Source organism: Pelophylax lessonae, assembly GCF_965119305.1.
Source record: "Pelophylax lessonae genome assembly, chromosome: 4".
Classification (NCBI taxonomy): Eukaryota; Metazoa; Chordata; class Amphibia; order Anura; family Ranidae; genus Pelophylax; species Pelophylax lessonae.
The window spans coordinates 521,486,286-521,511,682 of NC_138771.1; the positions used below are offsets into that span (position 1 = coordinate 521,486,286).

Below are 25,397 nucleotides of genomic sequence, written 5' to 3' on the forward strand. Positions count from 1 at the left end.
TGTTATTTCCAAACGCATGGCTAGGTGCTATCCGTTTAAGGAATTCCTCTTTATAGGATAGACGGTACCACCTGCTGTCTTGCCACAGACTGTTAGGATAAAAGGACCTCGTAACTAACGAGGACCTTCCTTTTCTGCTCATAAAGAGTTGTTCGTTCCTCGAGGGCGGGCGATAAGGCGAAACCCTCCAAAGCCCCTTTAGAGGGGTTTCAAAGGGCGCTGGTCGGCTAAACAAAAAGTCCGGCACAGCCAAGCCTGAAGATACAGCCTGATGCGCCCCTACCCATCTCTGGGGTGGGGGGGATGTCTTCACCGGTTTCTGGAGGACACAGGATCGAGTTTCGATCACTTCCACCGGTGCGATTCTTCCCTTCTAACATTGAACGGTTTCAGGGGTTCTATTTGAACCTATTCACAATGCCCAGGAAAGAGGGCAAGGTGCGTCCAAATCTGGACTTGGGAAGAAATAGAGTCCATCCGTACAGTGGTGGCCTCCCTGCATCAAGGGGATTTCCTGGTGTCCATAGACATTTAGGAGGCCTATCTTTTTATATCCCCATCATCGCAGGACATCAGCGTTTTTTCGCTTTCCCAAAGATCATCCCTGGTTCCCACCAGGAGACTGAACTATCTGGGCCTAAGGTTGGATACATCCTGGGCAAGAGAGTTTCTCCTTGCGGAGAAACTCCAGAAGGTTCAGTCAACGATTCGGATGTTGCTGTCCGTCAATTGGCTGGGACTGATGGTGGCCTTCTTAGAGGCAGTACCGTTTACCCAGTCTCATACCCGAATTCTCCTGAAGGAGATTCTTTTTTAATGGAATCAGAATTCCGATTCCCTGGACAATTGGATCCGGTTGAGCGAGCGGACCAGGAAGTCTCCGATGCTCAACCAGGGGAAGTCATTTCTTCCGATAGTATCCAGATTACCAATAAGGGTATCGGAGCTGAGAGCGATCAGATTTTGTCTGATTTACTGGATCGAGCAGCTCTAGAGCAGCCCGATTCGAATCCAATCGCATATGGCCTCTTCATCCAGAGGTTTTTCACTAGCTGTCCCTTCATTGGGACATCCCGGATGTGGATCTGTTGGCACCTTGGCTTAACAGGAAGGTGCGGAGGTTTGTAGCTCGCGCCGCGATCCTCTAGCGGACGCAGCAGAAACGCTGATCGCCCCGTGGGGGCAGTATCAGCTACGGCATGCCTTCCATCCTCTCAAGTTGCTGCGGGAACTTCTTCGCAGGATAGAGGTGGAGGGAATTCCAGTTATTCTGGAAATTCCGGACTGACCTCGTCGAGCCTGGTACGCCGACTTGGTGAGGCTAGTCGCGGACGCTCCTTGGAGACTTCCTCTCAGGGAGGATTTGCGGTCTCAGGGACCGATCTGCCATCTTGCTTTACAGTCGCTGGCTTAATGGCCTGGCCATTGAGACCCAGGTACTGAAGGACAAGGGAGTGTCAGCTTCAGTTATTCCTACCTCCAGTTAAAGCAAGGAAAGCGACTTCCAGCACATGGAAGTCTTATATTGCATGGTGTGAATCTATTGGATTTCCCCCACATACCTATTCGGTGACACGAATTTTGGTCTGTCTGCAACAAGGGGTTGAGCAGAAACTATCCTTGAGCACGATCAAGGGTCAGGTTTTCGGCGTTAGCAATCTTCTTTCAAGAAACCTTTGGCTACTCATTCCTTGGTGCGGAATTTCATCCAGGGGGTGCGACGTCTGGCTCCGCCAGTGCGCGCACCCTTACCGCCTGGGATCTTAATTTAGTGTGGTCGGTTCTTCAGAAACTTCTCTTTGAAGATATTAGGGAGATTCCCTTGCTTACATTATCCCAGAAGGTGGCCTTCTTGGTGGCCATTACTTCTGCACGCAGGGTGTCAGAACTGGCCGCATTATCTTGTCGTTCCCCTATCTGGTGGTTCATAGGGATAAGGTGGTTCTTCTTCCGAATCCATCCTTCCTTCCTAAAGTGGTTTTCAGTTTTTCATCTGAATAAAAGTATTGTGTTACCTTCCCCGTGTCCTAAGACTAGCCATCCTTGGGAGTTTGCATTACACAACTTGGATGGGGTTCAGAAGGATACACTTGACTACTACGAACTTGTTTTCGTAAGATGGACTCCCTTTTTGTGATCACGGATAGCCCTTGAAGGGGGTTGCCTGTGTCTGCCACGACCATATCTACATGGATCAGTCAGACAGTGGTACAGGCTTATTCTATTAAGGGTCGGAATCCTCCGTTCCCTGTTAGGGCGCACTTCACTCAAGCGCTCAGTACTTCCTGGGCCTATCGCCATCAGGCGTCAGTGGTCCAGGTATGTAAGGCGGCCACCTGGTCGTCGGTACATACCTTTACAAAATTTTATAAGATTGATGTGATGGCATCGGCGGATGCCTCATTTGGCCGCAAGGTTTTGCAGGCCGCAATTTGAGGAGACCGGTGGTCTACCTCGGGGGTTTTTTCTGTTGAAAAATTTCTGTTGAGTCTCATCATTGAGGATGAGCATTGTAAACTAGTTGGCACCGGTTGGGCCTTCTAGATTGGATTTGATTTCCATTTTCCCACCCCTCATTTGTGGTACTGCTTTGGGACGTCCCGAGGGTGTTGAATCACCGAGGACTACGTCTGTCAATGAGCGATAGAGAAAAATGGATTTTTGTAAAATCTTACCGTAAAATCCTTTTCTCTTAGCTCATTGACAGACGTAGTACCCGCCCCTCTGTTTTTGAGTTGGGTTGGGTTAAATTCTCTAAACACTGCTTTGTGACATAACTGATTTGCTAGAGCAGGAAGTGAGAGGATATACCCTCTGGGACTGCCCCTAGGGTTTGGCCAGAACGTTTTCTTTCCTGTCTAGTCCTACTCCTGTAGAGGGCAGCATAACCCGAGGGTGTTGAATCACCGAGGACTACGTCTGTCAATGAGCTAAGAGAAAAGGATTTTACGGTAAGATTTTACAAAAATCCATTTTTTTCATAGAGCCAGCTGGACAGTGAAGTAAGGGGTGTGAAGATAAATAGAATCATTTTTCTTTACTTTCTGTAAAATAAATACACTAATGGTATTTTGGTACACAGTGAAGCTGGAATTTAGAAAAAAAAAAAGAAAGGCGAACTTATCCTTTAAGTTTTTGTTACTTACGTTTATAGCAATGGGACTCAATTGTTACAATAAACAGTTATATTTAACAATCAGGCTGATCCATTTATTTTCTAGTCTGAACTAGAAATCTGATAGTTTGTAGCATCTTTACAAATATCAGTCTTGATGTCTTAAATAATCAAGCAAAATGTTAGTTGATCTGTAAGAATAACTTTGTACACTAGATGGCACCAAGAGGTCAAAGAATTATAGCAAATCTGTATCAAGAGAGTGGAGACTGACTCTTCTACTTTTCAAAGGCAGGTCCCTACTGCTTTACTTCCCGTGCAAGCCAAAACCTCCTATGGGTCCCGTCCCCCCTTGTGCCATGTCAGGTCTCCTCTGGCTCCTGCTCGTCTGACATTCCATGCTTCTGAGTCTTTTGATGCCAGTCTGTTATTCTGTTTAATACAGTGATGTATCAGGCAATATGTGTTCATGACAGAGGCACTTTTGTACCTCCATAATGTATCTCTCATCTGGTCTAAGGATGGTGTACTTATCATCTTATTCTGTGCACTGCTGTGGTACCCTTGTGACATGAGAGGTCTTCATTATGCTATGACAGGTTCTACTGTGAGCTGTGTACAGTGACAGTCACAGCTCTCCACTTTGCTCCTCCAGTGCTCACTGGTGTGCTGGGCTGGGTAGGGTGTGGGAGCAGCTGGCTCTGGCTATCAATAGGCATACTGAAAGGCGGAACCAGCTGTCAAGCAAGCGGTGAGGTGGATACCGACAATATTGTCCATCAGCTGAGAGCAGACAATAGCCCTGTTATAAGTCACTCTGTATAACAGGAGGAGAAAAGTAAGTGCACCCCTGTGACCCATGTACAGCCAAAAAAGCTTTGTCCATACTTTTCTTTTAGGGATGGCTCATTGGCTTGCATGGTGCTTTTGTGCATGCTCAGAGACTACATACTACTGCCCAGAGGAATAGAAACAATGAAGTCCTGAAGGGACGTACATGCCCTGTTTCAGAGTGCACAGGATGGTGGAGGCTGAATTTCTGGCAGGATCAATGGTTTTTTGTTTGTTTTTTTGCACATAATCCGCGGGTAAATTTACCAGACCAAAAGGCTCTGATTAAAAAGTTAATTGTTGTGGTTAACCTACACTGAAAGGGTGATGTTGTATTGTCTAATAATGTGTTACAGACATTTTCGTCTTTCCAATATTTGCCATCAGTGTTACTACTTTGTGGCATCATACCTGTATGTGGTACAGCAAGTTATTTCAGGATAGGACAGGTCCTCATTGTGCTATCAATTTTGCATGTGGTCCTGATATGCAACATTCTTAATCACCCTGTTGGACCTTTACATTAGGCAGTCCACTAACCCACAGTGACCAAGCAGTGAAAAAGTGAACGCTGATTGCTTTAGGTTGCTGCCCTTGGCTCTTCCTTATTTAATAAGCCTGCTTGTTGTATCGGATATCCTCTCCATCTCCTTGGTCATCTAATGAGCAGACCTTACAGGAGACATTGTTTATACACTGACCGATCTCTCAGCCTTGACCATATTCACAATCTCCCTGGTTTGCTGCAGAGGGTTGCAACTGGGCCACCTGGACATCCACTTGGCTCTAGGAAGTTGCCTATGTAGTACAATTGAAGATGATCCATAGTTAGTCAGGATGAAAAAAGACACAAGTCCATCTGGCTCAACCAATAAAAAAAAAATAAATAAATAAATAAAAACCCAACCATACAATCCCATATACACAATCCTATACCCACAGTTGATCCAGGAAGGTGAAAAAAAACCCAGCAAAGCATGATCCAATTTGCTACAGCAGGGCAAAATAAACTCCTTCCTGATCCCCGAGAGGCAATCGGATATTCCCTGGATCAACTTTACCTATAAAAGTACCCATTTATATTATGTACACCTAGGAAAGAATCCAGGCCTTTTTTAAAGCAATCCGTTCTGCTTTTTATTCCCCAATTACTGCAAAAGGGACAAGTAGATATTTTTACAATCAATTTCATTATATCCCCCTCATTCTCTTTGCAGAAGCCCATCTCCTCTAATGAGCAGATATCAAAGACATCACCAAACACTGTCCTATCTCCTAAAGGACTAATGAAAATTGCTAGAGAGTCCAATTAACAAATAGTCCAGTTTTTTCTTTATGACTTGATCTTTGTGTTTTGCAGTTTTAGGATCAAGGTTCACTTGTCTAAAATGACCATCATTATGTCCTCATTATAAACCACAAGGAAATCGACAAAATGGTTTAGGATCCCTCTAGTCCAGCCTTTTTCAACTAGGATCCTATGGAAACCTAAAGTTCCTCAAGAGGTTGCATGAGAAACCTGCAATGTTTACCTCCACATATACAGTACAGCGAGTATAGAAAACAATCACTAACCCCCCACCCTTTAGAAAACAGAGTTTTTGTTTTATCCAGCTGTGCAACCTATGCCATGCCAGCGAAAGATATAACACCATGTCAGAAAAAAAAAAAAAAAAAAAAATTAAAAAACCGAATCAGAGTTGGAAAAAAGATCACCCACCCCAAGAAAAAATAAATAAATAAACTGTGATCAGCTGTAATCATATTGATTAGCTCAGCATTAAGACCCCGTTCACATTGGGCTGATTTGACAAGTCAAATCGCTGCCTATTGCAGGGAGCGGCACCGGCCGACTTTGCGGCGCCGCACTGATTCCCAAAAAGAGTTCCTGCACTACTTTTGGCGACTTCGGGGGGCGATTTCAATAGACATCTGTGCATAAACCTGTGCAGATGTCGGTCAAATCGCCCCGAACTCGAACTGAAATGCGGGTTTGAAATCGTGTGAGTTCAGCTGAACTTGCACAATTTCAAACCCACCCTAAATGTGAACGAGGGCGAAAAGAGCTTTCCTGGAGCCTTTCAGTCCCTGATAGTGCAACTGAAGCAAACAATCAGCTATGCGTGGCAAGGCACTGTCAAAAGATCTCTGGGATCAAGTTGTGGACAGGCACAAGTCAGGAGATGGATACAAAAAAAAAAATTCAAAAGCTTAATGAATGCCTAGAAGCACAGTGAGGTCTATTTTTAAGTAGTGGAAGGTATTTGGTATAACACAGACCCTCCCTGAGGCAAACTACCATCAAATTCTTTAGGGAAAATCAGTTGCCCTCTGTTGTCAATAGGAAGGTTTACCTTCCAACATGACAATGACCCAAAGCGCACATTAAAAATGAGCACACACTGGTTGAAGGAGAAAAAGGTAGATGTTCTTGCATGGCCTAGTCAGAGTCCAGACTTAAACACCATTGAACTCTGTGGAATGACTTGAAGACTGCAGTCCACAAACGGTCACTGTCAAATTTATCTGAACTTGAACAGCTTTGCAAAGAAGAGTGGGCAAATATTGCAAAGTTAGAAGAGATATACCAACAAACTAAGGCTCGGGTCACATTGGTGCGATGTGGGAACCCTGCGAATCCACTGCGGGTTTCTGCATCGCACTCATCTTGCAAACCGTATACACTGCCATATGTGAACCACCGGGAGTGTCAATACAAAGTTAATGACACCGCAAATCAGTTTGCATATCGCAGTTCGAACTGTCAATTTGGAGAGGAATGGGATCCGATTCTGGTGCGGACCAAAAAAGGGGTCCGGCGCGAGCTTGGTCTGAATGCGATGCAAATTCAGCCATACACTCTGCTAGAACACTAGCGATCAGGCTGCACAGAGTCACTGGCTGTTAGGACCCTGGCAGTAAGTCGGCACAGAGTCATTGGTTGCTAGCTTTGCACTGATGGTCATATAATTGAAATGGCAATCATGAAACTTGGCAGTCAACAGCTAAAACTGTTTAGCTGCATGTAACAGCCAAAGTCTTGATCTCTTTAAACAACAATTTCTGCACTGATCAGCCGAAACTAAGTGCTTCTAGGTCAGTGATACAAGAATGGATACAATTTAAATAGATACGGCCTTCACATAGTTGGTAAGGCATTTCATAGATGATTTTTTTTTTTTTCAACCAGCTGGTTAAACAAAAAAAAAAAAGTCTCAAATTTCCCCATGCACACACTTGAGGTACAACCACAGTTACAAATAAGTTGGGATGTTGTGTAGAAATCTGCATAAAAACAGAATACAATGATTTGCATATCTCCATAAACCCATTTTATTCACAAAAGAAAATAGCTACTTCGTGGACTATTGCTCCTTGCTGATCCATATTGCTACCCTGTGGACTATAACTCGTGTCCTATTGCTACCCGCTAATGTATATCCAAGCTACCCAATAAACACCCTGCATGTCGGGTCCCATGTGATATGCCTCTGTGTGCTCTCTCTCTGTGCTCTTAGTTTGTCACTGGGATAATCCAGGCAAAATTCGTAATTATATTTTTTATAATTTATTGTTAATCTTCTTTCTTAAAGTAGAACTATAGGCAAAACTTTTAAAGGGAGGGTTATAACCCCTGTAAGGTTTATTTTTAGGATCTTTGTCCAATTGGGGAGATTTACCTTCACTTCCTGTTCCATAGCCAAAACAGGAAGTGAGAGGGAATCTCTGCAAGTTAAGGGAATCTCTTAAAGCTGAGTTTCCGGCCTCGGGAGTCCATTTTAGCTAAAAATACCCCCGGGACAGTCAGGGCTAGTACATTCCATGGATAGCCTCTGAACTGTCCCGGGTCACACTTACCTGTAAGAAGAAATACTTACCTTGAAAAGTTCTTCTCCAGCGCTGCCATCTCAGGTGTGAGAAACTGAAGCCGCAGCGTCCCTCTTCGTGTCCTCTTCCGTGATGCCTGAGTCCCACAATGCACTACAACGGCCCCGCTCGTCACTTCCGGGGCAGGCGCTGCATCCCTGCACAGCTTCTGGGCATGCCCAGAAGCTGGATAGCAGGGAATGACGCGATTGCACTGGAAGTGATGAGCGGGGCCGGTGCATTGATTCATGGGAGCGATGACGTTCAGCTCCCAGGAGTCATTGCAAACCGGAAGAGGCGGCGCGGGCTGCAGAGGGAGGAAGTGGAAGGAAGGTGAGTATATTTCCTTCTATAATTTAAGTAAACAAAAAAAAAATTGTCAGTATCCATTTCTTTTTTAGGTTGCAATCAGCAAGCGGATGGCCCAAAATCGATTTTCTTTTTGTTGGTAAACGGGACAAATGGAGAGGTTGAATCTTCCTAACGGAGACACAGACAGCAATAAAAACTGACAGGGATACTAATCACTCTCCACCCTATCCAAGACTAAAATTAAACTGTGCTTTGACTTTATTCTCTTCTGATCACTAGTTGCTTTCCCAATGGTATGAGATCTCCTGCTGACTGATTGCAAGGCTTCTGATTTCTTTTCTTCCTGCTTGCTGGTCACACAGCGTCTGGTGTCTTCTTCTCCCGATTCAGTCCTCTGCTTCTGCTCAATGGACACATGAACCCCAGCGCCCTCTGCTTCTGCTTACTGATCACATGGCCTCTCGTGTCCTCTCCTTCCACTCACTGGTCGCACAGCCCCTGGCATCCTTTCCTCCTGCTTCCGCTCACTGATCATAACACCCTTGCTGTCCTCTCTGTGCCCCAGTCATATTGCCACCATACTTCCTGGCGTCAGCCCCCGAGTCCTCTCCTCTTCTTTCCAGTCACTTATCACACGGCCCCTGACATCCTCTCCTTCCGCTCACTGGTCACACAGCCACCTATGTCCTTTCCTCCTTCTCCCGCTCACTGATTATATGGCACTTGGGGTCCTCTCAGTGCTCCAGCACTCACAGCATCCCAGTCACATCTCAGTACTCACGGCACCCCAGAACCCCACAGCATTGTTTCCAAACCCCTCACTGCTAGGACCCCCAATTCACACCGATATCACTCTGCTCTCCCCGGTTCCTGCTCAGCTCCATCCCTCGTGGCAGCTCTGCTTTACCCTTGCTATCCCACTGCTCACAGCATCCAGCGTGTTCCTCTTATAGCACAGCATTCAGCATGTGTGCAAGGAATCAGAAAAAGACAATAAGGAACAATTTTATGAAAAATAGATTACAGGGCCAATAAGTAGTCGTGTATGGATTATTTCTCAAGTCCCGCAGACTGTAAAAATTGACAATCTATCTTCTTATATACTAACAGATGCAGACACTTCTCTCCTCAGTGGAGGCCTAAATTTTGCTCCACTCAACAAACCCAATCCATTTCTTCTGTTCAAACATCTAAACAGATCTAAACCTAACGCTCAAAAGCTTCTTTTCCATAAAAGAACAAAAAGATAATGCAGTTTCATTCTTCACCACTGTTCATACCTCTCCCCCTCCTGTTGTGTTTGAGTTTGATTACGATATCATAGACACCCTTGACACTCTGTCCATAGATGATGGCTCACTGAGCCTCTTCACTCAACATCTAGCTACTTCCCCACCCTTTGTTCATTCATCTCTCAACCGAAGTCCATTTTCTACTCATAACACGCCAAAGGCCCCCACTTAGAGAGTTTCTATAGAGTAGTTTATGCTGATCTGCTTAAACTATGTCGACATCCTTCCACCTCTACTCCTAGAAATAACAATTTATCTAAATTAGAGACCCAAACTCTCAACCTCTTAATGTGCAATCAAGATATTGTCATTAAGCAGGCTGACAAAGGTGGTGGGATTGTCATTCAAAACAGTAACGATTATGTGACTGAGGCCCTCCGACTTCTGTCTGACCACACAGTGTATCGTAAACTCAAAAAAGATCCAATTACAGACTTCACCCAGGAAGCGAGGACTTTAGTCATAGCAGTAGATAATGGCATACTGAATAAATCCAAGGCCACGTTATTCCATAAAGATTTCTATCAGACCCTGTATTTTTATCATCTTCCAAAAATCCATAAGAGTCATTTCCCCTCAAGGGAGACCCATTGTAGCGGCTATGGATAGTATAACCACAAGTTTCAGTCTATACATTGGCTAATATTTACAACCTCTAGTCCATCGACTCCAGTCTTATATTAGAGATGGTATACATCTCCTGGAGATGCTGTCCCCTTACCAGTGGGAAACCACATAGACATGGCTTTCCCTCTATAACTCCATCCCCCATCTTTTCAGCCTACAGGCCCTGGAGTTCTTTCTATCCTAAGACCCGTTAACTAACCTGAGACAGGCGGCCTTCATACTGGAGGCCACTGAATTTTGCTTAACACACAATTATTTCAACTTCAACAGTGGTTTCTATCTACAGCTACAAGGAACTGCTATGGGGCAAATTTTGCACCCTCTTAAGTGAACCTAGCAATGGGTTTTTGGGAATTTAATTACATCTGGCATAACAATCCATTTTTAGCTAATCTTGTCTTCTTGAGAAGATATATTGATGACATCATTATATGGGAAGGATCCACTGACCACATTCATCCAGATCATTGTAATCATAACCCTTATGGACTTTCCTTCACGCATGTATTTGGTGAGGACACCCTAGCTTTTCTTGATCTCGAACTGGGCTATTCCAATGGTACCATACTCGCCAAAAACTATACCAAGGCCATGGCTGGTAATTCATTTCTACATCACAATAGCTGTCACTATCCTAAATGGATTAGAAACATCCCTAAATTACAGTTTTGTAGACTATGTCAAAACTGCACCAGAGACACTGATTATATAGAACAAAGTAAAACTCTTAAATGGAAATTTCTCGACAAAGATTACCCTGAACCTCTAGTCAACCAAGCCTTTGAGTTTTCTCTAAAGGGAAAACCCCCCCATAGACAGCCAGGAACCCCAGGACCATTCCATCAGATTCACCACCACCTTCCATTTCCAACATAAGAAAATTGAAGGAATCTTGGCCAAACATTGGATCATATTACAGGAGGATCCACACCTCAAGGCCTTAATTCAGGATACCCCGAGAGTCACCTATCGTAGGGCGCCAAATTTAAAAAACAAAATAGCTCCCAGTAAATTAAAGTCTCCCACAGTGACCCTCACTCCACTTATATCTCTGGTTGGTATGTTCCAATGCCGCAAAGCCCTTTGCAAAATGTGCTCATTCATCAATCATGGACAAAAAATCATCCACATAAAAGATAGAAATTTTAACATAGATAACTTCTATAACTGTTCATCTGAATTTGTTATCTATGGACTTTCTTGCCCCTGCCATCAGGCGACGCTTTGGGGAACACAGACTATTCATTGATCTTGGGAAAGATAAACATAGTGTTCCATGCCACTTTGCTGAATTTCACCACAAAAGCACTACCGGACTACAGGTATGGGTGTTAGAGCAAATACCCAGAACCTTGCCAGAGGCCGAACGATACAAAAAATGATGTGCCAGAGATACCTTCAGGGATCTATTCCCTTTATACCCTCTCATGGGGCCTCAATGAGAGGATTGAGATCACTACTATTCTCTAATTACATTATATTTTAGGATTATTCTCACTCCCTCTGTACGTTCTTTTCAGTTGTTCCATTTAGTAAATTATTTTTTTCCTTCTTTCCCCTTTAGGATATTATTTTTTTTTCCTTTCCGTCATCATGGGGGTGGAGGGTACCTTTTCATCAGTGAGTATCACCGCCTTTCCTTCCCCCCTCCTTTTCTGCCAATACCCCCCCCCCTTTCTGTTCTGCCCCCCCCCCTTTTTTTCCTTTTCTTCTTCTCCCTTCTTTCCTTTGCTCTCCCTCCCCTTCCTTTCCCTTTCCAGCCCATCCCTTTCCTTATCACGTTCAGAATATGATGGGAGACCAAGAACACATTATATATATGTACTCTATATTCCTAGTGGTCATTATAGCCTAAGGCTTTTTTATTCATTTTTTACTGTTTTCTCTGTAATGATTTTTTAACAATAAGGTTCTTACTTATTATTGTGATATTGATTGATTTAGCGATCGTTTGTATTTCTCACCCTATGTATGTTCATTTATTTACTTTTTATTATCTTTATTGTTTTATTTTGTTTATTATTACCCCCTATGGATAAAAATAATAACTTTTATTGCAATCTGGTATGGATAGAGCCATTGTTTTAATTATTCCCTGTCTTTTTAACACTTACCAAGATTTACAATGCTATTAGATTTTACTCTCTTATTGCTTGATCCTTTCCTTTTTATGGATTCACCACCTTACTTTTAGTTTATTAGTATATATCGGCTTAGCGCTTCCCCCTAGTTGCCTATTTTCGGTCAGTTATAGATAGATCCATCCTAGCTTGAAAAAGGAGCGCGGCTGCCGTACTACCCGCAGCGCGCATGCTCGGAAATGCGTTGCTTACCAGTGACGTCAGGATCCTGCGCCTGCAGCGTCCCAAGCCTCGCCCTGGTCCGACTTTCCATCACCGTATAGCCGGCTACATACGGAGACCAACGGAACCCACAAGACTGGACGGACAACACGGCTACTGCCTGGCAGGACACAGCTAACATCAGGAACGTGACTCCACACATACCATTGCATCTGATGTGCCTGTCTACTTTCACCATTATGTGAGTTGCTATTAACGCTTTTATTGTAATAAACTGGATACCTGCACTTAGAGGCGCCTCTCCCTTTTTTTCAGGATTATTTTTGGAGAATAAGGATATCAACACATATTTGTGGCAACAGGAAAAGTGAGCTTTAATGTCCAGCTGCACATACACTATATTGGCAAAAGTATTGGGACACCTGCCGTGAACTTTTTAATGGCATCCCAGTCTTAGTCCATAGGGTTTAATATTGAGTTGGCCCACCCTTTGTAGCTATAATCGCTTCTTCTGGGAAGGCTGTCCACAATGTTTAGGAGTGTGTGTATGGGAGTGTTTGACCATTCTTCCAGAAGCGCATTTGTGAGGTCAGGCTCTAATGTTGGAGGAGAAAGCCTGGCTCGCAGTCTCTGCTCTAATTCATCCCAAAGGTGTTCTATCGGGTTGAGGTCAGGACTCTGTGAAGGCCAGTCCATAAAGACATGGATGAGCGAGTTTGAGGTGGAGGAATTTGTCTGGCCTGCACAGAGTCCTAACTTTAACCCGTAAGACCTGTGGCCTCAATGTCCTTACATTGTGATTCAGCTTCTCCCCTATGAGTTACACCACAGGGTAAGGGGAGGGGCTGAATGATGTCATAAAGGACATTGAGGTACAGTGGTAAACACTAACCCAGGTATACAGTACTGGATGTTGGATATTTCATATGTGAACATTAGTTTGGTGCACTGCAAGCACCTATATCATGTGAGTGTATTACCAATTTTTAATGAATAAATGTATGGTTTTAAGCAGTAAAGCACCATGTGCAGTGGTTTCTCTTTTACATACATATGGCTGAATAAAATCCCCTTAGGAAGTAATAGTATGATGTGAAGCTGGCCAGTCATACCGTAATCCTAGGAACAGGAAAAGATCTATCTTAGTCCCCAAAGGTGGGACACAAGCGTATTTTGACTCTACTTAGGTGTTTAAGTCATAAGCCTCGGGTAAGAGTCCATCCGATGGAGGGACCATGAATTGCATGCAGTTTTTTTGCAAGAAGGAACACCGCAAGTTGAACAGGGAAAATTGAAATATTTTTGTGTATTGCACTTTACAGCACAGATTTTTATTGGGTTGTGGGATTTTGTATGGGCTAATGAGCATATTTTGACATCACTTTGGTTTGGCTTATTAGATTTATCATTCACAATTTTTTCTTGTTTTTTTTTTTCTTTTCCCTTTTTCGTTCTTATTGGTGTTGGTAGAATATTGTTACAACACCTTGTGTATCACGGCACTAATAAGGTATAGATGTTGACATTAGCACATATATGAGAGTGTGAGCAATACAGCAGTAATAGTAATAATTTTTTGATTCATTAATACATTGCAGCTCACAAGATTGCATTTATATATTTAGCTGTGTATAACACATTTAAGGTGGAACTCCATTTGTACAAAATAAGAAAGGCATAAAATGCCTTATTTTTTATTTATTTTTTATAGAATGCCTTATTTTTATTTTTTTTTAATAATGTGTTCTTGTTTGAGAAATTGACCCTCACGTCCTGTTTTACTGAAATGTTTTCTGACATTTATACTTATTTGTGGTCTGCATGAGCGGAGTTGTGGTAAGCGTATATCTTTTTGCGTTCCATCTCAGAAAATGTATGTTAAGCCCCGTACACACGTACCGATCGTTGGCCGAACTATCGGCCGTCTTTTGTCCAGGGCTGTCGTGTCTGTTGAAAACTGCTAAAGACTGCACACGAATTTTGTCGGCCAACAACAGCCGACTGCAGAAGTGATGTCATGTGATGGTTAACTTTCCTTGTCTTTTTTCTTTTCTGAGCATGCCCAGTCTTGCAAATCTGCTGTCTGTCGGCCGAATTCTGTACTGACTGGCGAACAAGCGGCCGTTCTGGTGTTGGCCAACAAAAATTTTAATGCCTGCACGACAGATTCTGTTCGGCTGAAAATGCGCTGTCGGAAGCATCATACTAACAAGCCTACAATCGGTCGTCGGCCGAATATTTACGGCCGACAATCGGTACATGTGTACGGGGCATTAGTTTCTAGGGCAGGATGTACAGTCAATCTCTGCTGGCCAATGCAGGGAAAAGCAACAGGTAACCTCAAGGCTTGTTCACATGGGTGTACTTAAGCGTACACTTGTACGAGGGCCATCCTTGCTCACACTGAATGCAGAGGTGTTCCATGCATCCCTGTGCGGGCAGTCCCATTCATGTGAAATGGGACATAGCATCTGCAAGATACAGCCGCTGCTCCCAATTTCACATCCATGTGGGAGTGGGTGCGTGTACTCAAACTCAATGTCTACATTCAGGCACAGCTGTCAAATTAGGAGCAGCGGCCTGGTCAAATCTTTATGGACACATGACATCACTCCTATCATATGGCCAGAAGCACCTAATGCGTACACCCCTCCAAATGTTTATGCTTGTGAATCCTTTTTTGCAAACAAATCAACGTAAAATAATAATTAATGTGAAATAATACTAACATGCTATGTGTTTTAAAACAAAAAAGTTGTTTTGTGACTGCTAAATCAGGTACGCATCAAGGGTTACACGGGGTGGGGTATGGCGATTCCTTGTGACCTTCGGCAGGTCTTGCTGATGTCACATATTGCAGCTAGCTAAATGGAGAACAGGCTAGGTTTTTAAGCATTCACATGGACACAAAGACACATACTGTAGATGAAATACATTACACAATACATTTTGGGATAACCTTTACATTAAAATACAACTGAGGCCTATCCTTCTACAGTATAATAAAGGTAACATGCAGATCAGGTTAGCTGCATAAAAAACATATCATCTTCAAAAAGTTCCTCACTTTCATATTCTTGCTTCCAATGCTATGGACACATACTCTGACTGGGGTATTCAGGAAGAGGATGGGTGATTGAGAAGTTTGGTCATCCAAGTTATAAAAAAAAAAAAAAAAAAACCTTCCGTGGACGATTTTTTGAAAAGTTAGTTGTGACACATTATTTTTCACTTTTACCTTTTAGCTGAACTGTCATGTTCATCTATGTTGCTGGATATTTTTTTTAAAAGAATAAAAGTTATATTAAATATTAGGAGAAATACAAACAGATAGACTTGCAAATCCATATGAGTTACAAGAAAAAAAAAAAGAAATGGCAACATATTCCAGCCTATCATGAGTCAGGGGAACCACATTCTCACTATGTATGTATCTGAGAACAAGCTGGGCTAAAAGTATCACATCCAATTGATCTAATCAGGTGCTAAAAGGTACTAGAACCTAAAATATATGTGAAACTTTTGCCATGAGCTGAGAAGCAGACTGAAAGCAAGAAATGAGAATAGAAAAAGGAAATAGAGGTAGGAGAGCTCTCTACTGGGGAGTGCCAGGGCCTTCAGCAGCACTATGAAAAGTATATGGATTGTCACAGAAAACGGTGAAGTTTATTAGAGGAGATGGAAAAGTTGATCCAAGAGTACCATAATGTCACACATTTCAGGTTCCAGTTATGTACGCTGGCAGTCAACTGCTCCTTTCGCATGACTGAGTTTAGTTCCTCTACCCAGCCTGTAATGGTGGGAGTGGAGGTCTTCTCGTGTCTGGGTATAAGTGCACATGCTGCTGAGAGGAGAAATTGGAGGATACCTTTTTTGAGCCTTGCAATGGACCTAGGTAAACAGTTCTACTTCAAGTTTAGCTTTTTGGGTAAAGGGTACAGTTAATGTTATAGCATACAAGGCATTATAGACAATTGTGCACTTTCAACTTTGTGTTAACAGTACAGGGAAGACCCTTTTCTGTTCCAAAATGACTGCCTGTGACCAACACTAGCTCCATAAAGACATGGTTTGAGGTTTGGTGTGGAGACAAATGGTCTGCACAGTCCTCAACCCTACTGAATACTTTTCAGTTGAACTAGAATATAAGCGAGGTCTTCCCATATGAATTCAGTACCTGACCTCACAAATTGGCAAATTCCCACAGACACACTCCAAACTTTTTTGTGGAAATCCTTCCCAGAAGAGTGGAGGCTGGTGTAGCCGCAAGGCTACTGTTTTGGAATGAGATATCCAGCAAGCACATATAGGTGTAATGGTCATGTCTTTACAAAATTTCTGCCACTTAATGTACTGTACACCCGCTCAAACTCTTTTGGTCTGTCTCAACATAATGAGGAACAACAAGTACAAAATGGTCATTTGGTGCATGGTCTTACCATAGTAATTACTTAAAAGCCAGATCCACTTACACCTGCTAAAGTTACCACTGCGGAAAATATTACAGAGAACACTATTAGCTGACTTACTAAAGTTGAATTTTTTTTTAAATTACTGTATGCCTTTTATTTAGCTTGGAGAAAAATTGATTTTTTAATTCAGACTTACCTGTAAAATCCATTTCTTGAAGTACATCACAGATCACAGAGCCATAAATCATAACATATGGGTTATATAGCCACCTTTAGGTGAAGGACACTGGCAACCACTCAGAATTGATGCCCCCCTATCTAACCCCTCCCACACAGGCAGTACCTTAGCTTTGTAGCAAGCAATAAAGACCCCATAAAAGAGGGGAGAGACCTGTGTCCCGTGATGTACTTCAAGAAAGGGATTTTACAAGTAAGTCTGTATTAAAAAAAGCCATCTTTCTTTTCCTACATCATGGTACACAGAGCCAGAAATCACAATGTATGGGACGTCCCAAAGCAATGCATCAGAGGGAAGGGGGGACACCAAAAAATACTGCCATCTGACCCCAAAAAGGATTACACTGCTGCCTGCAGAACACTGCAGTCAAATGCAGATTCCTCCTGGGTCCCAACACCCACTCGGATAGAAACGAGTGAACATTTGCACCGACGACCAGGTCGTGGCCTTGCAAATCTGAGCCATAGTGGCTTGATGGTGAAGTGCCCAAGAGACACCTACTCCTCTGGTAGAATGTGCCTTTACAGGAAAAGGTGGAACCTTCCATACTAAACTATATGCCTGGGTAATACCCTGGCGAATCCAATAAGAAATCTTAGACTTAGATGCTGCCAACCCCTTTCTGGGTCCTTCTGGCAGCACAAACAAGCTGCAAACAGTAAAACTTAAGTGCACGCATTACATCAAGAGAATACAATAACTTTTACTCCTCTGAGTGAGGATCTGGAAAAAAGAAAGGTAGTATAATGTCCTTACTCAAATGAAAGGAAAGCACCTTGTGCAAAAAACCTGGGTGTGGACGTAGACTCACCCTATCTTGATGTAATATCAAGAATGGCTCTTTACAAGAAAGAGCGGTTAGTTCCTATACCCTTCTAGCTGAAGTTATCGCAATCAAAAAGACCAGTTTTCTAGTCAAATGAACCAGGGAAACTTGCCCCAGTGGCTCAAAAAGCTGTTTTTGCTAAACTGCCAATACCAAATTCAAGTCCCAAGGACACAATGGTGGCTTCAAAGGCGGAAGCAAACATAACATTCCCTGGACAAAGCGATCGGTTCCTGGAAGAAAACCAATAAGGCTGAAATCTGCCCCTTGATAGTGCTCAAGGCTAACTTCATATCTACTTCTGCTTGAAGAAAAGCTAGAATTCTCCCAATGATATATTTGCGGGGAAGCCATTTCCTGGCTTTACACCAGGCAATGTAGGATTTCCAGACTCTGTAATAAATGTTTCTAGAGACTGATTTCCTAGTGTTTATCAGTGTATGAACTGCAGGACCAGATACACCCTGCTCCCTCAAGATTAAGGCTTCAATAGCCAAGCCGTCAAATTTAGAGACTGTACAGCAGGGTGGAATATCGGACCTTGAGAGAGTAGGTCCGGACGCAGTGGAAGGGCCCAAGGCCTCGTCACTGCCAACATCTGGATTGTGCAACCCAAACCCTCCTCGGCCATGCCGGGGGTACCAGAATTACTGGTTTCCCTTCTAGCTGGATTCTGCACAACAGACGCGGTATGAGCTGCACCGGAGGAAAGGCATACATTAAGGAATACTCCTCCCAAGTAGTCACCAAAGCATCCACACTGACTGCGAGTGGATCCCTGGTCCTGGACACAAATCTCTTCAACTTGTTGAAACTGGATGCCAACAGATCTACGTCTGGGACCCCCGCCCCAACCACCCCCGCATAGGCAGAATGATTGAAAAATCTCAGGGTGTAAGGACCACTCACCAGGAAACATCTGACGACTCAAAAAGTCTGCCTGCCAGTTCTCAATTCCCGGAATAAAAACTGCTGTCAGGCGTGGCACAAACTTCTCTGCCTAACACAGGATGAAATCCACCTCTTTCTGGGCTGACCGACTCTTTGTGCCTCCCTGATGGTTGATATAAGCCACAGCCGTGGCATTGTCAGATTGTACCCTGACAGGGTGACCCCGAAGCCTGGAAAGCCTGACCGACTGCTCGGATTTCCAAAACATTGATGGGGAGACCTCTCTACCCAAGACCATTTCCCCTGGACAGTGGCTTCCTCTAGAACCGCTCCCCAGCCGGAGAGACTGGCATCTGTAGTCACTATTTTCCAGGTCACTGAAAGAAAGGAAATCCCCTTCTACAGATTTCTGGTCAACAACCACCAATATAGACTACACTTGGTAGCAGAGACATGGACCGGTACAGAGACTAAACCTTCCCTGAAAAAGGAAGCCAGCCAGTAACTTTTTACATGGTAATTCCACAGACCAATTTGTTAACCAAAGGATTCTGCGCATATGCACTGATATCAGAGCAAATTGTGACATTTGCCTTATGGAGTCCGTAAGACCATCCACTGCAAAACATAAAGGGAGAGGTAGATCGGACAGATCTTCCATAGACTCTCCTTGAGAAGGAACTTGGACACTCACTTCATATGGTCTTTTAAAGACTGAAAAACTCCTATGGCTGCTAATGCTGGTTGAATCGCAGAACATGCACCCGCAAAGGAGGCTTTCAATAAAGATTTCAACTTTTTATCTGCTGGATCTTTAAAAACCTGGGCATTATCCACAGGACAGATTAAACTCTTGTTAACCGCAGAAATGGAAGCATCCACAGTGGGTATATTCCATTTCTTAGTAAACTTTTCCTCCATAGGATACAATAACGAAAATCTTTTAGGAGGAACAAAAATCCTATCAGGATGGTCCCAATCTTTAGACATTCCTTGCTCCAAGAGTGGGTGTATGGGAAATGTCTGAGGACTACGAGTAGGACGCAATGAGCCTAGAGAGAAAGAAGAGACTTCAGTTGTCTCTAGGGGAGGAACTTTGTATACAGACCAGACCATTTCAGTAAGAGACTGAATAAACAATCTCTGGGCCTGAGAGGAAGATAGAGACTCCTCTGACCCTGACTCCCCAGAAGTGAAAACCTCAGCTTGACCTTCCAATGGGATGACCATCAACTACTTCTTTCACATGCTCTGCCCAATTCTGAACTGACTCAGGGGGTGGCTTCAAGGCTGGCCAATGCCAAATCGTCCTTAGTGACCTAGGTTGCGGCAGAAGTACTAGGAGTAGCTACTATGCCTGACAACCGTAATGGCTCAGATTGGCAAGATGTCTGGCTCTTCAGGAGGAGTAGATACAGTGAAAACACGGCTAGGACCTTCAAGGCCTGACGGTGGCATCACAGTGCCTTTTCCAACTGTGACCCCCCCCCCCCCCCCACCCCTGACCCTTTTTCGGGCAGACATTGCATTAAAGCAAGACAAACTTGAGGTACTATCTTTAAGTGTACTCAAGGCTTGTGCCAAGCTTATACAGCCTAATGCACACAGCACTGATTATCCCAAGATACAGGACCTGTTTGTGCCAGTAACATATACCCACAGTGACTTACACAACCCAGCTGCTGCTGCTCTGTGTCCCCTTCAGCATCTAACAGAGGCTGGTGTGTTGGAAACAGTTCCTTGCAGAACGCGCCCATTTATGCTGTATCGCTCATGTGTGGTGTGCTACGTGGCGTCCACGTGCACGCCATTGCGTAAGAACACGCTCTCCATACGGCGTACGCCTGTACTTAGAGGTGAAGATTCCTGCACACGCTCGAATAAGCCTATGCCATAGACAAGCGATCAAGGCAGAGACGAACATGCGGACGCTTATGCGCCAGGGCGAAAACAACAACAACCATATGGGGTGAGAGCAGCTTAGGCTGAATTTTGTTTGTCACAGCTGATACCTTTCAGGTAATCAGCTCAGGGAAAAAAAAAAAATGTGATAACGATAGGCAAAGAAAAAATGATTTAAATCAAGCTTTGCAACAATCCCACAACTGCCTCAACAAGATGTAACTTGCAAGCATAACATCCATAGTCTCATGGAGGGATACATATGGCACATGGTCTCTGTTATCTTATTAAACCACTTGCCGAGCGCTCACATGGAGCGTACTGCGGCAAAGTGGCTCAATTCCGTCCAGCGACGTAGACTTACGTCGCTGGACTCCTCCCCTTGTGGGCGGCGCACGCACCGCCGGAGGCTCACTCCCGCTGTATCCAGCGGGAGTCGGGCCAGGGGAGGAGAGGCTGCTCTTCCCCGATCGTCGGGGATCAAGTGAGGAAATCCGCCCACTTGTGTAGACAAAGCGGGCGGATCTCCTATGTGACAGACAGTCACAGATTACAGGATTCAGCATAGCTGAACCTGCGATCTGTGCCTGTGTCACGCAGTCCCCTCCCCCCACACACGTCAGTAAGCACCAGGCATACATTTAACCCCTTGATCACCAATAAAGTTAGCCCCTTCCCTGCCAGTGTCATTATTACAGTGCATATTTATAGCACTGATTACTGTAGTAATGTCACTGGTAACCCCAAAAGTGTCAAAAATGTCAGTCAAGGGTCCGCTCTGTCCGTCGCAATGTCGCAGTCCTGCAAAAAAAAAAAAAAAAAATCGCAGATCACCGCCATTACTCGTTAAAAAAAAAAAAAAAAACAATAAAAAGACATAAATGACATAATTCTTTCCCGTAGTTAGTAGCTGCGATAACTTTTGCGCAAACCAGTCAAAATACGCTTATTGCGATTTTTTTTTACCAAACATATGTAGCAGAAAACAAATTGGCCTAAAATGTTAAAAACTTTTGATTTTTTACATTTTTTTGGGGGGAATTTCATATAAAAAATTTGAAAATAGTGTTTATTAGTGTTTTGTTATTTTTTTCAAAATTGTCGCTTTATTTTTTTGTTTATAGCGCAAAAAGTAAAAATCGCACAGGTGACCAAATACCACCAAACGAAAGTTCTATTTGTGGGGAGAAAAAAGACATAAATGAATTTGGGTACAGTGACGCACGACCGCGCAATTGTCCATTAAAATAACGCAGTACCGAATCGCAAAATATGGCCTGGTCAGGAATGGGGTAAAATCTTCCGGTCTTAAGGCGGTTAAAAATACGCTCATTGAGAATTTTTTTTGTCAAAGACATCTAGCTAAATACATTTTGGCCTAAATATATGACAAAAATTGAAAATATTGGACATTTTCTGTCAAAGTAGAAAAATATTGTTATTTTTTTTAAAATTGTCGCTCTTGCACAGAAGTGATCAAATACCACCAAAAGAAAGCTCTGTTTGTGGGGAAAAAAAGGACGTAAATTTTGTTTGGGTACAGCGTTTCACGACCGCGCAATTGTCAGTTAAAGTCACACAGTGCCAAGTTGCAAAAAGTGGCCTGGACGTAAAGCAGGAAAATCCTCCGGTCCTAAAGTGGTTAAAAGGAACAGTGCATAAAATATTTACAATTTGCAAATATGCCAGCAATTTTTACCTTCAAGCTGAATAAGTAAATATTTTAAATTGGACTCACCAGTCCAGCCGCAGGATTCTGCTTGAAACAGAAATCCAATCTTCACCCATCACGGCGAGCTTTGTCTTGGCGACCTTCGAGGACTGGGTCCCTTTAACCACTCGCCGACTGCCAACAGTAATATTACTGCGGCAGTGCGGCTCCCCTGGGTCCAGCCTCGTAGACCTACGTCACTGGTCTCCTAGTGATTCCGGTGTAATAAACCAGTGGCCCCACAATACCACATAATGAAGTGGGGTGTCATATGAGTATACTTTTATAAGTGTATATGTGTCCTGCAACAATATTGCCTCTTTTGCAGTGTTAACTCTGATACAGACACAGTGGGAGTTGGGCCGGAGGAGGAGAGGCGGCGATTGCCATCTCCCTTCCCCGATCGTAGGGGGAAACTGTGAGAAGACCCGCCTACTTATATAAACAAAGCAGGCGGGTCTTCTCAGTGACAGACAGGAAGAGATCACTAGATTCAGCATAGCTGAGCCTGCAATCTCTGTGTCTGTCACAGAACCCCCCCCCCCCCCCACACACACACACATCAGTAAGCATGAGGCATACATTTAACCCATTGATCACCCATAGGGTTAACCCCGCCAGTGTCATTATTTAAGTAACAGTGCATAATTTTAGCACTTATTACTGTAGTAATGTCACTGGTCCCCCCAAAAGTGTCAAAAATGTCAGTTAGGGATCCAATCTGTCCGTCGCAATGTCACAGTCCCACAAAAAAAAAAAAATCGCAGATTGCCGCCATTACTAGTAAAAAAAAAAAAAACAATAAAAATTACATAAATCTTTCCCGTAGTTAGTCAACGTGATAACTTTTGCGCAAACCAATCAAAATACGCTTATTGTGATTTTTTTTTTTTTACCAAAAACATGTAGCAGAAAACAAATTGGCCTAAAATGTTAAAAAGTTTTGATTTTCAAATTTTTTTTTGGGAATGTCATATAGCAGAATGTGGAAAATATATATATATATATATATATATATATATATATATATTTTTTTTTTTTTTCAAAATTGTCGCTTTTTTTGTTTATAGCGCAAAAATTTAAAAATCACACAGGTGATCAAATACCACCAAAAGAAAGCTCTATTTGTGGGAAAAAAAGGACGTACATTTTGTTTGGGTACAGCATTGCACGACTGCGCAATTGTCCGTTTAAAGTAAAGCAATGCCGAATCGCAAAATAGAGCCTGGTCAGAAAGGGCGCAAATCCTTCCGGGGCTGAAGTGGTTATTTTAGAGGGGCCACGGCCTTGGACCCGTAGAGCACCCTGCATGGAGAGCCTTTAAGGGTTTGGTATTCCAAGGGTCCAGATCCCAGGGTCCAGCTCCTAAAAAGGACAGCATTACAGGGAAAACCTTGTATCTGCTTCCTGAGGCCCAGGTACCATCTTTTTAGTCCATTGACGGTTTAAGATGGATCTGATAGTTAACCCTTTAGATTCCATTGACTTTGATCGGGGTAAACAGCATATCTTCTGTCTTCATTTGAAGAAACAATAAGAAAAATGTGGAGAGACTCTCCAATGTGACCATCACCTTTAGACACTGGCGAAAAAACTGAGGTACTGGGGGCATCAATTCTGATTTGGTTGCCAGTGTCCTTCACCTAAAAGGTGGCTATATAACCCATACGTTATGATTTATGGCTTTGTGTTCCGTGATGTATGAAATGAAATGGGAACCATTTGTGGCCTGCTCCAGTCATACAAAAGCAACATTACCCTGTGAAGCGATCACATTGTGAAGTGACATTAACGTTGAAAATAAAAGTAGCAACAAGACAGTCTGATAAAAAGATCATTTTCATAAAAAAAAGACAAATTTGGCCAAATTGACTATTACTTTTTATTGTGTCGAACGATCCTTTCAGAGGAAGTAATCTTTCAAAGTGATCAAAATTTTTATTGTTCTTTCATCATTACCAGGGCCATACACAGACAATATGCAGTACTAGCCACACCTCACTGATGAAGTCCTTTTGCAAAGCTCCACCTCTTGTGTCACAATTATTTCTTAAAAACTATGGCTGCAATCCACTCTTGGAGGCAGCAGGCAGTCTGCTCATAGGCAGCGCAACTTTCAACAAAATAGGTCCCCAAACAAGAGAAAGGACAGATGGTTTCCTGAGCAATAAAGAGCCTTGTGACTCCTCTCAGCATTCCCTGAACCCTGTTCCTCCTACAGTTCTTGTACTCAATTTAGCCCGAAAAAAAGTCTGAAGGAGTCCCGAGGAGCGGAAATAAAAAAGGGCAAGTTATCACAATTTCTACATTTTAAAGGTTTGATATGCTGAAGCCTCTATGCACTGACCAAGTGCCCTTATAATAAATACAACCCTGAACTTTACATATATGTCCAGTATCAGCAAGAGATCACTATAGGCTGCAAGGGGGAACATGGTCCAATTGTATCATCCGTTTTCTGGTGACATCCAGGATTCTGGTGTGCATTCTATATGTATTCTTAGAAAGAATCCACTAGGGGTTGGTGACATTGTTTTCCCATTCTCCTCATTCATTGTACGGTAAGATCAAATTTAAAAATGAACCCATTTTTTAAATAGTGCAAGAAATAGTGCAAATTGCGCCTTTTTGGATCATACATGGTTTAAAAAACAAAACAAAAACATATTTACATTCCATTTTGAGTTTTAATATTTATAACTGACCAATTACGCCATTTGATTTGTGTTCTGGTAAACAGAAATAGCTTTTGATGTATGAAAAGTCCAGGTAGACCGGTTCTATGCCATGTGGTGGACTGCAGCTGTCTTCCTTATAAGTCGCTCTGTCATAGGGGAACTCGGTCTCAAGGCATCTCTTTCAATTAAAAGGCATCTACCATATATAAAAAAATAAAATCTGATTAGGAAGATGAAAAATCAGAGAGACATTTTTAGACCCATTACATAAAGAGGTGCAAGGAAGAACTGCAATGTGTAGTAAAAATGTAGCAGCAATAAAGATCCAGTTTACTGCTGTGAGAGCAAGCTAGTCAATATGGATTACAGTACCATGCCTTACTAAAGGATCA

General features: G+C 43.1%; 2 protein-coding genes across 3 annotated transcripts in view; one reads left to right on the forward strand and one right to left on the reverse strand.

Annotated features, from left to right (window-relative positions):
* DNM1L (dynamin 1 like) overlaps positions 1-25,397 on the forward strand; it is a 497,546-nt gene that overhangs the window by 152,154 nt on the left and 319,995 nt on the right. The window lies entirely within an intron of this gene.
* TTC38 (tetratricopeptide repeat domain 38) overlaps positions 25,021-25,397 on the reverse strand; it is a 97,944-nt gene continuing 97,567 nt past the window's right edge. For both annotated transcript variants that reach the window (XM_082256174.1, XM_082256173.1), the window contains one exon: positions 25,021-25,201. In XM_082256174.1, the coding sequence (XP_082112300.1) occupies positions 25,108-25,201 (94 nt within the window). In that variant the 3' untranslated portion in view covers positions 25,021-25,107. The remainder of the gene's footprint in view (positions 25,202-25,397) is intronic.